Raw genomic sequence first — 13,246 nt, forward strand, 5'->3', positions numbered from 1 at the left:
AATTTCTGGAATATACCATCATCAGTTTGATGCCTGAAGTGTTCTAATATTTCTTTGTTTTGCTACTTTTCTTTCAAGATACTTCTTTGTCATCTTTTAAATTTTATTTTGTAAAAACAGACTTTTGAAAGTGTTACTTAATGCTGCTAATTAACAGATTTTTAAGTATTATTTCATATTATTTTTGTGTGTTTGGAAACAACATAATTCATTTTCATCTTATTGTTATTTGCCTGCCACCTTTTTAGCAACAGGCAATACAGTCTCAGCTGGTCAGTTGTTATGCGGAGGTTTATTTTCTACTGATTCGCTTTCAAATTGGTGTGCTGCCGTGGCCCTTGCCCACGCTTTGCAAGAAAATGCTACCCAGAAAGAACAGCTGCTCAGGGTTCAGCTTGCTACAAGCATCGGCAATCCTCCAGTTTCTTTGTTGCAGCAGTGCACCAACATTCTTTCACAGGTAAAGGGACCAGCAAGACTTCTCTAGGGAGGGGGTGGAAAGTTTCATTTTGATGTCAGTGACACAAGGATTTAAGGATGTCCTTAGTAGATACAGATGGAAAGGGAACAAGGCAAAGACTGCTCATTAGCTCACTGTTACAAGAAATGGTTTTATGGAGAGAAAGCAGGAAATAATACTCCTGTCAGAATGGTTTTGCCAAATAATGAATAAGGTCTGCATCAGGATGGAATCACATGTTCTGGACAGAAGGTGGTGGATTTTTTTTGAAGGCGGGGGGATTTGTTTTCTTTTTATATCATCCACACAGTTTCTCTTACTGTTCAAAGGCTGAATTCGGGTCATTGTATGACAGGGAATAGAATAGAGTGGTTCACAGCTTGCTCTTTCTCTTCCCAGGGCAATTGATCTTCCTTTCAGAAAACAGAAATAAAATACCAATCCATTGCTTACATAGTTAAACAGTACACCCCTTGATGTTTGTGAGCTCCCAAATCCTCCGAACCCCAAGGTGTATAGTTTACCTAGTAAGATGCAAATAAACGTAAAATGTTTGCATTCCTTTGGATGCCTAATGAAAGTAGCAAAGCTTCATTGAAACGTGAATGCTAAAGGATTGATATTTAGGAATATCCCTTACTATTTTTAGATGATTTGCCCACATTTGCCAGCCTTGCTGTTAAATGATTCAGGTTGATGCTTAAGCAAAACTTTAAAGTCATAGATGTTCAGAGTCATTCAAGGAGAGTGAAAATGTCCATAAGTCTAAAATTGCTCTATCCACTGATATTATCTTATTCCTTCCCCATGATATGTGGAGTGCTTCTCAGTTTTTAATTTTGCCATACTTGTTGAATTGTTTTATTATGAGCTTTTAAAGAAACATCATTACCATCCATAGGGAGTTATAAATGAAGGCTTAAAAATTAGCTAGTGAAAAGAGAGTTGAACTCTCCTTTGTTACTTAGAATCAGTGTACTTTGAAAGCCTGCTTTATTTTTATTATCTATTTTAGTGATTTTTTAGAAGTACTCCAAAATATTCATAGTCTTATTTATTTAATACTTGTTTTTCTCTTGTTGCTGTATATGGAAAACAGCTTTTCTTTTTTTAATTTTGTATTAGAGTATATTTTATTTACAATGTTGTGTTAGTTTCAGGTATACAGCAAAGTAAATCAGTTATACATATATGCATTCTTTTTTAGATTCTTTCCCATAAAGATTTTTACAGAATATTGAGTAGAGTTCCCTGTAGAGTTCCCACTACATCCTTATTAGTTACTTATTTTAAATATAGTGGTGTTTAACAGCTTTTCTTAAGCCAAATAGTAATTAACTGTCTGACCATCATCACCACATACTTAACTCTAACATTGCAATTCTAACTAATGCATAATGAGAAATCCTCAAGATAGTGATGTCTTCCCACTTTTAAGTAATCACACTGCTATAAAATTAGCCTTTCTCCTCTAAAATGTACATACGTTGGTATAATAAAAGATTAGATCTATCCTGTTCCAAACTGTTGGCTTGGGTTGCTAGAGAGACTGTATTTGAAGGATTTTTCTGGGTATACATTTTTCTCAAGCAATAATATTTTCAAATAATCTTTAATGTATAATTTGCAGGGCGATAAGATCAACCGACGGGTATGTATCACTTGTTTGGGCTTAGGCATTTCCTCCTACAGCCAGCCTTTTTCTTTGTCTTGGGTTTTGTTAATTGTTTTTTTTAACTGCTTGTTTGAAGTTATATCCTACTCACACTTGTATGTGTCAGCAAGTTAATCTCTACCGTGACTCTCGGGTTTCTCTCTGGGTACTGTAGTGGTGTTACTAAGGACTGTGGGAGTGAGCATCTGAAGCTCTTCTTGTGCTTCCTCTGGGGATGCTTGCACTTTCTGAAATTCCTTGGTTTGGGGTTTTTGGTGTGATTTTTCACCCAAGCTGCTGCTTTATTTCCAGTGAAACCGTTTCAGAGGTAGTAAAATTTAAGAGTTAAAAATTTTGTCTTTAATCAGCATATGAAAGAATATGATGACTTTTATATTATATAGGTTATTGAAAATATACAATAGTAAGTATAAATTTGTAATTTGAAAGAGTTTAAACATCTTGAGTTATTCTGGGTGTTACGTATGTGCTACACTACCATTTCGGATTCGTTTTTGATGTGTGCTGGGGGAGAGTGTGATTTGTGTTTGATTTTGATCTGTTTTCTGGGATATTTGGCCAAAAAGGTGTGTACTTTTAATTCCATATTTGGGCATGTTTTCAGTTATGCAGTGTGGATACTAATAACTGAAGTTCTATTGGGAGTTGTATCTTTGTGTATGAGCATGATTTAACGTGTGTTAATACCTCACACACAGATTTGGCAGCTTTAGCTGTCAGAATTTTCAGTACTAAGTAAAGAATTTTATAAGTGTGCATGTCATTCATTTAAAAGGGAAATTTTGGAAAGTATAATTTATATACAGTAAAATGCACAGACCTTAAGTGCTCAGTCTGATGATTTTCATGGTTGAATATATTTCTGTAACCACCACCCAAGAAAAAATATGCACCATAGTGTTCATAATCCCACAAGTTCCATCTTGTCCCTTTCCTATTAGTTCTCTGTCTCCAGAGGCCACCACTAGGAAGTAAATCTGATCATAACACTCTTGAACCTCATTTTAATACTTAAACACTAGTTGTTTAAAATGTTAACTTTACATATTTTTATTATTAATGTATTTTTAGGAATAATTCTTTATTTCTTCTGAAGTGTTCGAGGTTCTCTGCAACAAGATTTGAAATAATTCTAAGCCATTTTTTTTCAGTAGGTGTGTAACTCAAGTGCATCATGCAATTTGTGAATGGTAGGCAAAAGTATTCTCAGATAGACAAAGGTTCCAATAGTATTTTGAAACATTTTTAGTTTAGATAGAGCTTCCCCCCCTCCCTAAAAAAAGAGAGCATTTTTCACTAGTTAAAAAACTAAGATTTTTGGTCAGTTTTAGCGTCTCCCACTTTTTTAAGGTTCCCTTTAATGATACTTTTATCTATTTATTTTTTTAAGCTGGAAAAAATTCCAGTAGTAGAATGAGTACATCCATGTTGTCAACATGTAGAAATATTTGACTTTGGTTGTTTCTTACAGTGGGGGATAATTGATAACAGTGAGAGAGAGATTTTTTTTTCTATTTTTGGCTGTGCTGGATCTCAGTTGAGGCACACAGACTTTTCAGTCTTCATTGTGGCAGGCAGGATCTTTAGCTGTGGCATGTGAACCCTTAGTTGCAGCATGTGGGATCTAGTTCCCTGACCAGGGATTGAACGTGGGCCCCCTGCATTGGTAGTCGGAGTCTTAGCCACTGGACCACCAGGGAAGTTCAGAAGAGAGAGATTTTAGTAGCAGTTAACTTCACTATAATTAAATGACATCATGATATAGCAGTGAATTATTTTTTCTAAATCATATATTAAAAAATTAACATTTTGTTATTATTCTTATAATACTATTGATGAGAACATCTTCAGAATTTTCATTTCTAAATAAAAAGAGCCCTCCATGACTACTCTAATTGAACTTCCCTCCTATTTTGTTTGTTTTGTTTTTAATGTTTTTAATTGGAAGATAATTGTTTTATAATGTTGTGTTAATTTCTGATGTACAACAGCAGGAATCGGCCATATCTATACATACACCCCTCCTTCTCTGAGCATCCCTCTCACTTCCCCCATCCCACTGCCCCACCTGCCCGGGTCATCTCAGCACTGAGCTGAGCTCCCTGTGCCGTACAGCAGCTTCCAACTGGCTATCTATTCTACACATAGTAGTGTCATATACAATTTTGATTAGGCTCATTCCTAATCAGAACTGTTGCTGTAATAAACAAGGTGTTCCGTTCTATCTTCTACCTGGTTCTAACCAGCTGTGTTTGACTTTGCTCTTTTTAACCTTTATCTAGACCCCAAAGGACATACTTTTCAAAACTGAACCTAATTCCGTTTTTGTTTACTCAGACATCAGTCAGTGATTTGATAGGCTGCCCTTGTTTATACAATGTCAGTATGTTTGGTACCTGCAAATGGTATTCCCATAATAAATTTTATTTTCAGTTTACCTGGGTAACATGAAGATATACTGTGGACACAATAATGACATAAAGGCAAGGAAAAAGTAAAACTAGTGGTTTATGTAAAAACTAAATCATGCTAATAAATGCTTACTTGGCATTTGAAGAGGTCTAATTTGAATTTAATTAAATGTACTTGAGAAAAGGTTATAGAAAGGCCAAGATGTTGATATTAAGGTTCATAAAATTACAATAGTCTGGGTGAGTGATAGAAATTTTTCAAAACATAGTAATACTTTTGAATCCCTCCCTTGTCTTGATTTTTAAACAGTTTGTATTTTGGATATTTTCTGAAATTAATCCCAGAGCAATGCATTATTGTGCTAATTTCCATTATTTTCTTTCAAGCAAGTTTTGTTTTGCTTAAACAGAAATGCAGGTTATGTAATATAATTTGGGCAAGGGCAATATTATGGCCATCTGATGCGAAGAGCTGACTAATTTGAAAAGACCCTGATGCTGGGAAAGATTGAGGGCAGGAGGAAAAGGGAATGACAGAGGATGAGATGATTGGATGGCATCACCAACTCAGTGGAATGAGTTTGGGTAGACTCCAGAAGTTGATGATGGACAGGGAGGCCTGGCATGCTCTGGCTCATGGGGTCACAAAGAGTCTGACACGACTGAGCGACTGAGCTGAACTGAATATTATGAGCTAAGAAAATACCTCATACAGGGATATAAATGTGCTGTATGAAAATTAAGGAAAGTGTAATGTTGATGGACATGCTAGTTTTCAATATTGTTTAACATACTTAGCAGCAGTATAGTTAGAGGTTTGAGGCACTTAGTTAATTTAAATAAATCTTTTTTTTTCTCCATTATGCTTGTGATTTCTCATTATTTGGCATTTCTCAGGAGTTTGTAACATGGTTTATTTATTTTCCTGTTAGAGAAATATATTCTTTAATGGAATTTAAATAATTCAGGAGATTATGTGTTTGTTTTGTTTTAATATTTTTTGAAGGAGGTAGGATTTGTGTTTTTATTAGGAACTAGTTTTTTTTTTTTAATTCCTATTGAAACATATTAAATTTACCAGCAAATTTATGCTAAAGTGTTTTAAGATTGATAAATTATAAGCATCCACATCATATATTTCTTCCTGAGCATATCAGGTTTTCCACTAACAATATTTTAGATAACCTGGTATATGATTATAAACATGGATCAAGTCTAATTTCTGCTCTCTGTTTCGGAAGTACAGTCCAAAGAGGACACAAGAGTGCATTTTCTTGTTCAATTTTTAAAATCCAGATTCCCGGTACATCTTTTATAAGCTGTTAAATGTGTTTTTATGTAGATGGGGAGGGATCTTAGGGCAACTTCAAGTTTGAAAAACATAAAAAGATTTCTGCTAACTTGTTTATTGCAGGGAAGCAAAATACAGACAAGAGTTGGATTACTAATGTTACTTTGTACCTGGCTTAGCAACTGCCCCATTGCAGTGACACACTTTCTTCACAATTCAGCCAATGTTCCATTTGTATCCTTTATGTTTTAGTAAAATACATGTAAGTATTTATTTTTTCTATTTCTTCTTCTCGATTAGAGGTAGCTGATGCTTGCTTAAGCTGTGTGTTGGGGGTGGGAGCGGTGTGTGTACATATATACCACTGTTTTATGTTTTCTTGGATTGCATATAGAATTTCTTGTTGAAAATTACATGAAATACGTGTCAGATTCAAATTGTAAAATGAATTATTCTTGATACTATGAACCATTAGTTTCCTTAACAGAGATTTCAGCTTACAGGACAAATTGCAGAAAATCTTGGAGAAGAAGAACAGTTGGTCCAAGGCTTATGTGCTCTCTTGTTGGGCATTTCAATTTACTTCAATGATAACTCTCTTGAGACCTATATGAAGTAAGTAAGGGGAAAATGATTTGCTGATGTCATCAATAGATAATGATAAATTTTTTTCTGCCAAAGCATAATGTAGACCAGGCTTTTCTGTTTTGTTATGAGTTTTTAAGCATCTCAATATACTTATCTCTGTAGAGAGAAACTAAAACAACTGATAGAGAAGAGGATTGGCAAAGAGAATTTCATAGAGAAACTAGGATTTATTAGCAAACATGAGCTGTATTCCAGAGCGTCTCAGAAACCCCAGCCAAACTTCCCCAGTCCAGAATACATGATATTTGATCATGAGTTTACAAAACTGGTAAAAGAACTTGAAGGTAAGACAAGAGTTCATCTTGACACTCGTTAGAAAGTACCTATGATTTTACTTTATATGTATATTCTGGATGCATGCAGATTATATGATCAGCCTAAAAGTATCCTTTTTTTAGCTCTTGGTCTGTAGCCCATTCAAGGACTTTTGGCATTCAGTAAGATTGGAAAGATGACTTCTGATCTCTCATGCAATTGTTGTTTAGTTGCAAAGTCATGTCCGACTCTTGTGACTCCATGGACAGTAGCCTATCCATGGGATTTCCCAGAAAAGAATACTTGAGTAAGTTGCCATTTCTTACTCCAGGGAATCTTCCCAACCAAGGGACTCAACCCACGTCTTTTGGATTGGCAAAAGACTTTACTGCTGAGCCACCAGGAAGCCCAAAGCCTCATGCAGTTAGGCCATGTGTTTTTACTGATAAGTCTTGATAATAAAACAGTATTTTTAAATGTCTTCTTTTGTAGGTGTGATAACTAAGGCTATTTATAAGTCCAGTGAAGAAGATAAAAAAGAAGAAGAGGTGAAGAAAACATTAGAGCAGCATGACAGTATTGTGACTCACTACAAAAATATGATTCGAGAGCAAGTACGTACTGATACATTGTACACAGTCTCTGTTATACTAGAAGCTTAGATACTTTTCTGGGGCTTCCCTGGTGACTCGGATGGTAAAGAATCCACCTGGAACACAGGAGACCCAGGTTCAGTCATTGGGTTGGGAAGAGCCCCTGGAGAACGGAATGGCTACCCACTCCAATATTCTTGCCTGGGGAGTCTAGCGGGCTACAGTCTGTGGAGTTGCAGAGTTGGACATGGCTAAGCACTCATACTTTTCTGCTTTAGGGAAGAATTTCTCTTGGCATTTCCAAATGCAAGAGGATACACAAAGTAAAACTCATCATTTACCTAAATAATTCAAAAGCATCTGAGTGTTCAGCAAACTGAGAGCTTAATATGTGTCTAGTAAGTCGAGTAGTAAAGATAATCAAAGGTGTATGGCAGCACTGAGAGGTACCTAATTTATCTAGGTAGGAGCTTGGAGAAAACAGAGAAGCTGAGTCCCCCTAAAAGGGTAACTATGAGTAAGCTTAGCAAAAGGAAAGAGAAGGAAGACACCTGTTGCTGATGTGTACACAGAATCTTTGTTGGCTATATAAAGGGAAATTTGAGAGGCAGGGCTGGAGGGAAGGAAGGATATGGTGGTGATGGGTGGAAATTAGGGAGCTGACAGTGATGATGGTGACTGCTGGTTTTTGTTTCCTGTGTTGTGGGTACTCACTGAGCACATTTAAATACTGTCACATTTAATTTTCACAGCATTTTCACAATATCCCTACAAAGTAGCGGGAGCTGATTTATTAGAGTAGGTAATGATTGAAGTTGAAACTATAGTTTCACAATCATCAACTGACATTTTCTCTGCAGGATACCAGTGAAGCCCACACTTGAATAGTATTCAGCACCTTAGCTTCTTAGTCCTTCAAGCTGTGTTTCTCGATTTTCTTCTCTCATTTAATTCCTCACTGTGGCATATGTACCTTTATTGGAGTGGAATCCTAGAAAGTGCTGCAGTATTTATTATCTGTAAAATGAGATTACTGGTGTTAAAGTTCAAGGGTCATGGAGACAGTTTCACGTGAGCCAGGTCCACCATCCCTTTCATGCACTGCCCTCCACTCCCTGCTGACTGTGCACAGCTGAGGCAGGTGTGGCAAGAAGGAGCTTTAGGGTAAAGCCCTGTAAATGAGAGCTAACTTCACTTTCTTTTCCCCACAATGTATACTGCTGGGAATGAAACTCTAAAAAAGAATAAAAATATACTGGAGGTATATTTAGCATTCAGTCTGAGCTTTTCAGTTTATAAGCAAATTAGTAAATTAGAATCATCTTTGAATGATCCAAATTTGAATCATTACTCTGCTCATGGTTATTAGAATTTTTCATCTATCTTAGTACAAAATGACAGTCATTTCCAGATGGTAAAATGTAATCTTTACAGCAGTGGGAAATAAGAACTTGGAAGGCAATATTATAGCCTATACTTGGAGCTGATAAATATGGTTGATTTGGAAGAAGAAAAGAGTGATTTGACACAATTACTATGATGACTCTTCTTTAGAAATGTTAATTTTGAATATTCTCACCAATTAGAATACCATTTGGCAATTAGGCAACAAGCCTCAAGAGCTATAAAATGTTTATATAAACTTTGAATTATATTTGGAAATCAATCCTAAGAAAATTCTCCAGAATTCAGGAAAACAGTTATATTGACTAAAATATTTATTGTAATGATACTATCGTTTAGAAAAATGGAGAGCAGCCTTCGTGTTGTTTTTGAATATAAATTATATTGTATCTCCTGATTAATATGAGGAAATTATGATTGAATAGTAGGCAGATTAAAGGTTAAAAAATGATGTACGGACTGATTATGATAAGTTTAAAAAACTTGGATTGGAAAAACATTCCAACCAGTTAAATTAGGAGGTGGTAAGAAGTGAAAGCCTTCTTTTTTAATTCTAAATGTTCTATGATTGTCTTTTTTTTTTTTTTTAACGTGGACTATTGTTAAAGTCTTCACTAAATTTGTTACAGTATTGCTTCCTGTTTTATGTTTTGGTTTTTTTGGCCAAGAGGCATATGGGGTCTTAGCTCCTGACCAGGGACAGAACCCACACCTTCTACTTTGAAAGGCGAAGTCCTAACTGCTGGACCAGCAGGGAAGTCCCCTGCTTGTCTTTTAGTGTTAAAAGTAATAGAGGTGCATACATATGCTAAGCTTAAATAATTTGGTGTACATTTTTTAGTTTGATGGACCATAAAATGAAGTTTTCAAAATTGACACCACCACCCCCCTCCCACCGCTGCCCCCAAACCAAAACTCACAGTGAGATTGCAGGTTGTATCTTGTAGTGGGGCCTTGAAATCTTACAGTTCTGCTACATGTTAACTGGCCTTGGTACATATATTAATATGTTATTGCTTAATTATTGAATGATTTTGAAAATGTTGAATAGTTTAACATCCTCATCCAAAGTAATCTCTGATTTTTAACTTGTTCTTAATTTTAGCTCATTAGTATGAATTTAAAACACTTGAGTTATGTTTTGTTTCACAGGATCTGCAACTGGAGGAATTAAAGCAGCAGATTTCTACATTAAAATGTCAAAATGAACAGCTCCAGACAGCAGTCACACAACAAGTATCTCAGATTCAGCAACACAAGGATCAATATAATCTTCTTAAAGTACAGCTAGGTAAGTGTAGCTAGCCATTCCTATTGTAGTGTCCCCTAGAGATTATTCTTGTGGACTCATCTTTCTTTAACTTTAATCGCTATGACAGAAGTGTAAGTCAGAATTTGAAGTCTAATCTCTTTGTTTTCCATTGATTCTCAACCTTAGCTACCTGCACATTGAGATCCCTTGAGATTTTTTTTAATACCGATACTGAGACCCCCACTGAAGTTTCTAATTGAATTAGTTAGGGATTGGGTCCAGGCATCAGTGATTATTACAAGCTCCCCAGGTGATTCTAATGTATATGGCCAGTTTTGAAGGACTGGTCTAACCTTTCCATTTTTTTTTTTTTTTTAATCTGCAAAGTGGAGCTGAGATTTAAATAAAATAATATACATAAAATTCTGGTTTGGTGTCTGGCACATGCTAAGGGCTCAAATGCTTGTAAATAGTCTCATTCTATACTGCTTATGATTGGAATGCTGGCTATTTAGAAACATAGTTTGACTTCCCTGGTAGCTCAAATGGTAAAAGCATCTGCCTACAATGTGGAAGACCCAGGTTTGATCCCTGGGTCAGGAAGATCCCCTGGAGAAGGAGATGGCAACCCACTCCAGTACTCTTGCCTGGAAAATCCCATGGACATAGGAGCCTGGTGGGCTGCAGTCCATGGCGTCACAAAGAGTCGGACACAACTGAGCGACTTCACTTTCACTTTATTTATATGAAGGTAACCAAAATTTTCAGAAGAAAATAACTTTTACTTCCTCTATTTATGACAATAATTCGTCAGTTCTTTTAGGCCTTAAAGGAAGCTATTCTTTTGTGAAGATTTCTAAAAAGATTTTATTTTCTCTTATATTAAGTGATGGAATTGAAACTACTATAATTCTTAATTTTAGATCACTAAGCCAGTTTAGTCTTAAGACTATGCTGTTTTTCCTCCCAGAAACCCTGAAAACATCAGTTTGTTATTTTTGTCAGTGCACTGGTTTGCATAGATGAAATGTGCATATATAAAAGTGCCTCCAAAGTAATTATTCAGGAAATTATGTATTTATTTTATGCTTGAATTATCAGCTCAAAAAATGAAGTTTCATGCTGACTTCTCAAATTTCATGGCTAATAGGAAAAGACAGTCAGCATCAAGGTCTTTACAGTGATGGGGCTCAGATGAATGGCGTTCAGCCAGAAGAAATTAGTAGGCTGCGAGAAGAGATAGAAGAATTAAAAAGTAATCGGGAACTTTTACAAAGTCAGCTGGCTGAAAAAGACTCTTTGATTGAAAATTTGGTAAGTGAATGTTATAAAATTTTTAAACGAGGTCAAAAATAATTCTCATTATCCTGCTTGTTTCTATTTCTGGATCCCTTAAGCTAAAGTTATCATTTTAAGGTTTTAGAACGTGAGCTCTGGAGTCAGACTGTCTAAAGCATGAGTGCATCCTAGCTAACTGAATTTGAGCAACTTAGTTAACCTCTTTAAACTTGTTTCCTGAGCTGTAAAATGGTGGTGGTGGTATCTGTCCCATTGCTGTGCGATTTAAATGAGGTACTCCATATGAAGCTCTTTTAATACATGGAAATCACTCAGTAAATACCTGCTTTTATGCTCTTTTCTTCATATTATCTCAGTTAAGTGCTTAGATTTATTAAATTACTTGGTATGAGTTGATTAGCTATGGAAAATTTGTTGACAAGATGTGCTATGTTGAAATGTTATTTTGGGCATAAAATTTTAAATGTCAGTGTGGAATTTTTTGGTATACATGTACCAGGCATAGCTTATATGTGTACAGTTTTGTTTCGTTTTTTCCTAACTATTTAAACTGAATTTATTTCACAGTTTATCTCTCTGCTCTTTGTAGAAATCTTCCCAACCATCACCTGGCACAAATGAACAGTCTTCAGCAACAGCAGGAGATTCTGAACAAATTGCAGAGTTAAAACAGGTCACTTTTCAGCTTGATTCAGGCTCTGTTTTGTCTTGTTTTAATTTTAATAGCATAACAGCCCTGCATTAATCTAGAACTGCTTTGTCAGGCGTCTTCACTTCTCTATCAAGTGAAAACAGCCATTTGAAAATACAGAAGCTGTTTTAATTGTACAATAATGGTATTTTGCTTTTTATGGTGTATTTATTTTTCAGTGGTGTTCTTTTTAATAGATCTGATTATTTGTAGATTACCAGTAAGCAATTAAGGAAACTTTAAATATATTTATAAGCTGCAAATGTGAACATACAAAGTCTTGTGCTTAATTTTCTTGGTAACTGCTTGGTTAAATGTATCAGGCATTTAAATCGTTCTATCCAGAAAAATGTTGGTTATTAGAATTGGAAAAGGGAAAAACAGAAAGTAAACTTGTATATATTTCAGTTAGATGACTCTAGCTAAAAATAAAGCAAAATAACTTTTTCTGCTGTAGTAATGCAAATGTGCCTTTTCTTCCTTCCATCCCCCTCTCCTTCCTTCCTTTTCTATAAAAGGAATATATGTTTCTTTTTTAAAAAAAAAGTAATAACTAAAAAAAGAAATTAACAGCTTGACCAACCTAGGACTGACTTCCTTCTCCAGTAGTCAGCTGGTCCTCACCCTCTGACATGCCTGATCAGATGGGAATGCCTGGACAGAGAGAAGCAAAATGTCTTTATTTTGGTAATGTCTCTGTACCCTAGAGTGTATTCTACAATGAAACATTTTTAAAAATAATAATAATTTGTCAATAATGATTTACAATTCTCCAATAATGTGGCCATAATGTTTTCTTCTTATGAGGAAGAGTTAATATGCTGTTCTGATTTTATGAAATCTAAAATTATATTAAAATGAAATTAATTTATTAATATATACTCTTAGTCTATAACTCCTAAGTAAAAATTTACTTTTCATATTTGCCAAAGATATATTTTAAATAACAGTTTTGGGGTTTTTTATAATATATAGTAAAATAGAGTATAGAAAGAAGACCAAATGGTCCATAATTTTTACATAATTTACTTTGATAACCGAAGAAACAAAACAGTCAGAGAAAAGACATACATGTACATGATGGAAAATATTAAGAGAATAAGAAACTTTTTACATGACAGCATCCTAGTATCTCCAGACACTGCCAGATATCATGGGGGAAGATTGCCCTTGGTGTTGCTTCATTTTCCTGGACTTGTTTTGAGGGGAGTGAGCAAGAAGATTGGAAACTTCAACCTTAATACATAAACTTCCAGTTAATTCCACC

The 13,246-nt window shown here is 35.2% G+C and overlaps 1 protein-coding gene across 4 annotated transcripts in view; it reads left to right on the forward strand.

Annotated features, from left to right (window-relative positions):
• Positions 1–13,246, forward strand: part of USO1 (USO1 vesicle transport factor) — a 76,884-nt gene that overhangs the window by 57,748 nt on the left and 5,890 nt on the right. For 2 of the 4 annotated variants that reach the window (XM_060417225.1, XM_012180179.3), the window contains exons 13-21: positions 249–460; positions 2,091–2,111; positions 5,961–6,071; positions 6,334–6,452; positions 6,588–6,769; positions 7,233–7,354; positions 9,890–10,028; positions 11,140–11,303; positions 11,878–11,961. In XM_060417225.1, coding sequence (XP_060273208.1) covers positions 249–460; positions 2,091–2,111; positions 5,961–6,071; positions 6,334–6,452; positions 6,588–6,769; positions 7,233–7,354; positions 9,890–10,028; positions 11,140–11,303; positions 11,878–11,961 — 1,154 coding nt within the window. The remainder of the gene's footprint in view (positions 1–248; positions 461–2,090; positions 2,112–5,960; positions 6,072–6,333; positions 6,453–6,587; positions 6,770–7,232; positions 7,355–9,889; positions 10,029–11,139; positions 11,304–11,877; positions 11,962–13,246) is intronic. The other 2 variants (XM_060417226.1, XM_004009920.4) reach the window with 1 other exon arrangement.

Source organism: Ovis aries, chromosome 6, assembly GCF_016772045.2.
Source record: "Ovis aries strain OAR_USU_Benz2616 breed Rambouillet chromosome 6, ARS-UI_Ramb_v3.0, whole genome shotgun sequence".
NCBI lineage: Eukaryota > Metazoa > Chordata > Mammalia > Artiodactyla > Bovidae > Ovis > Ovis aries.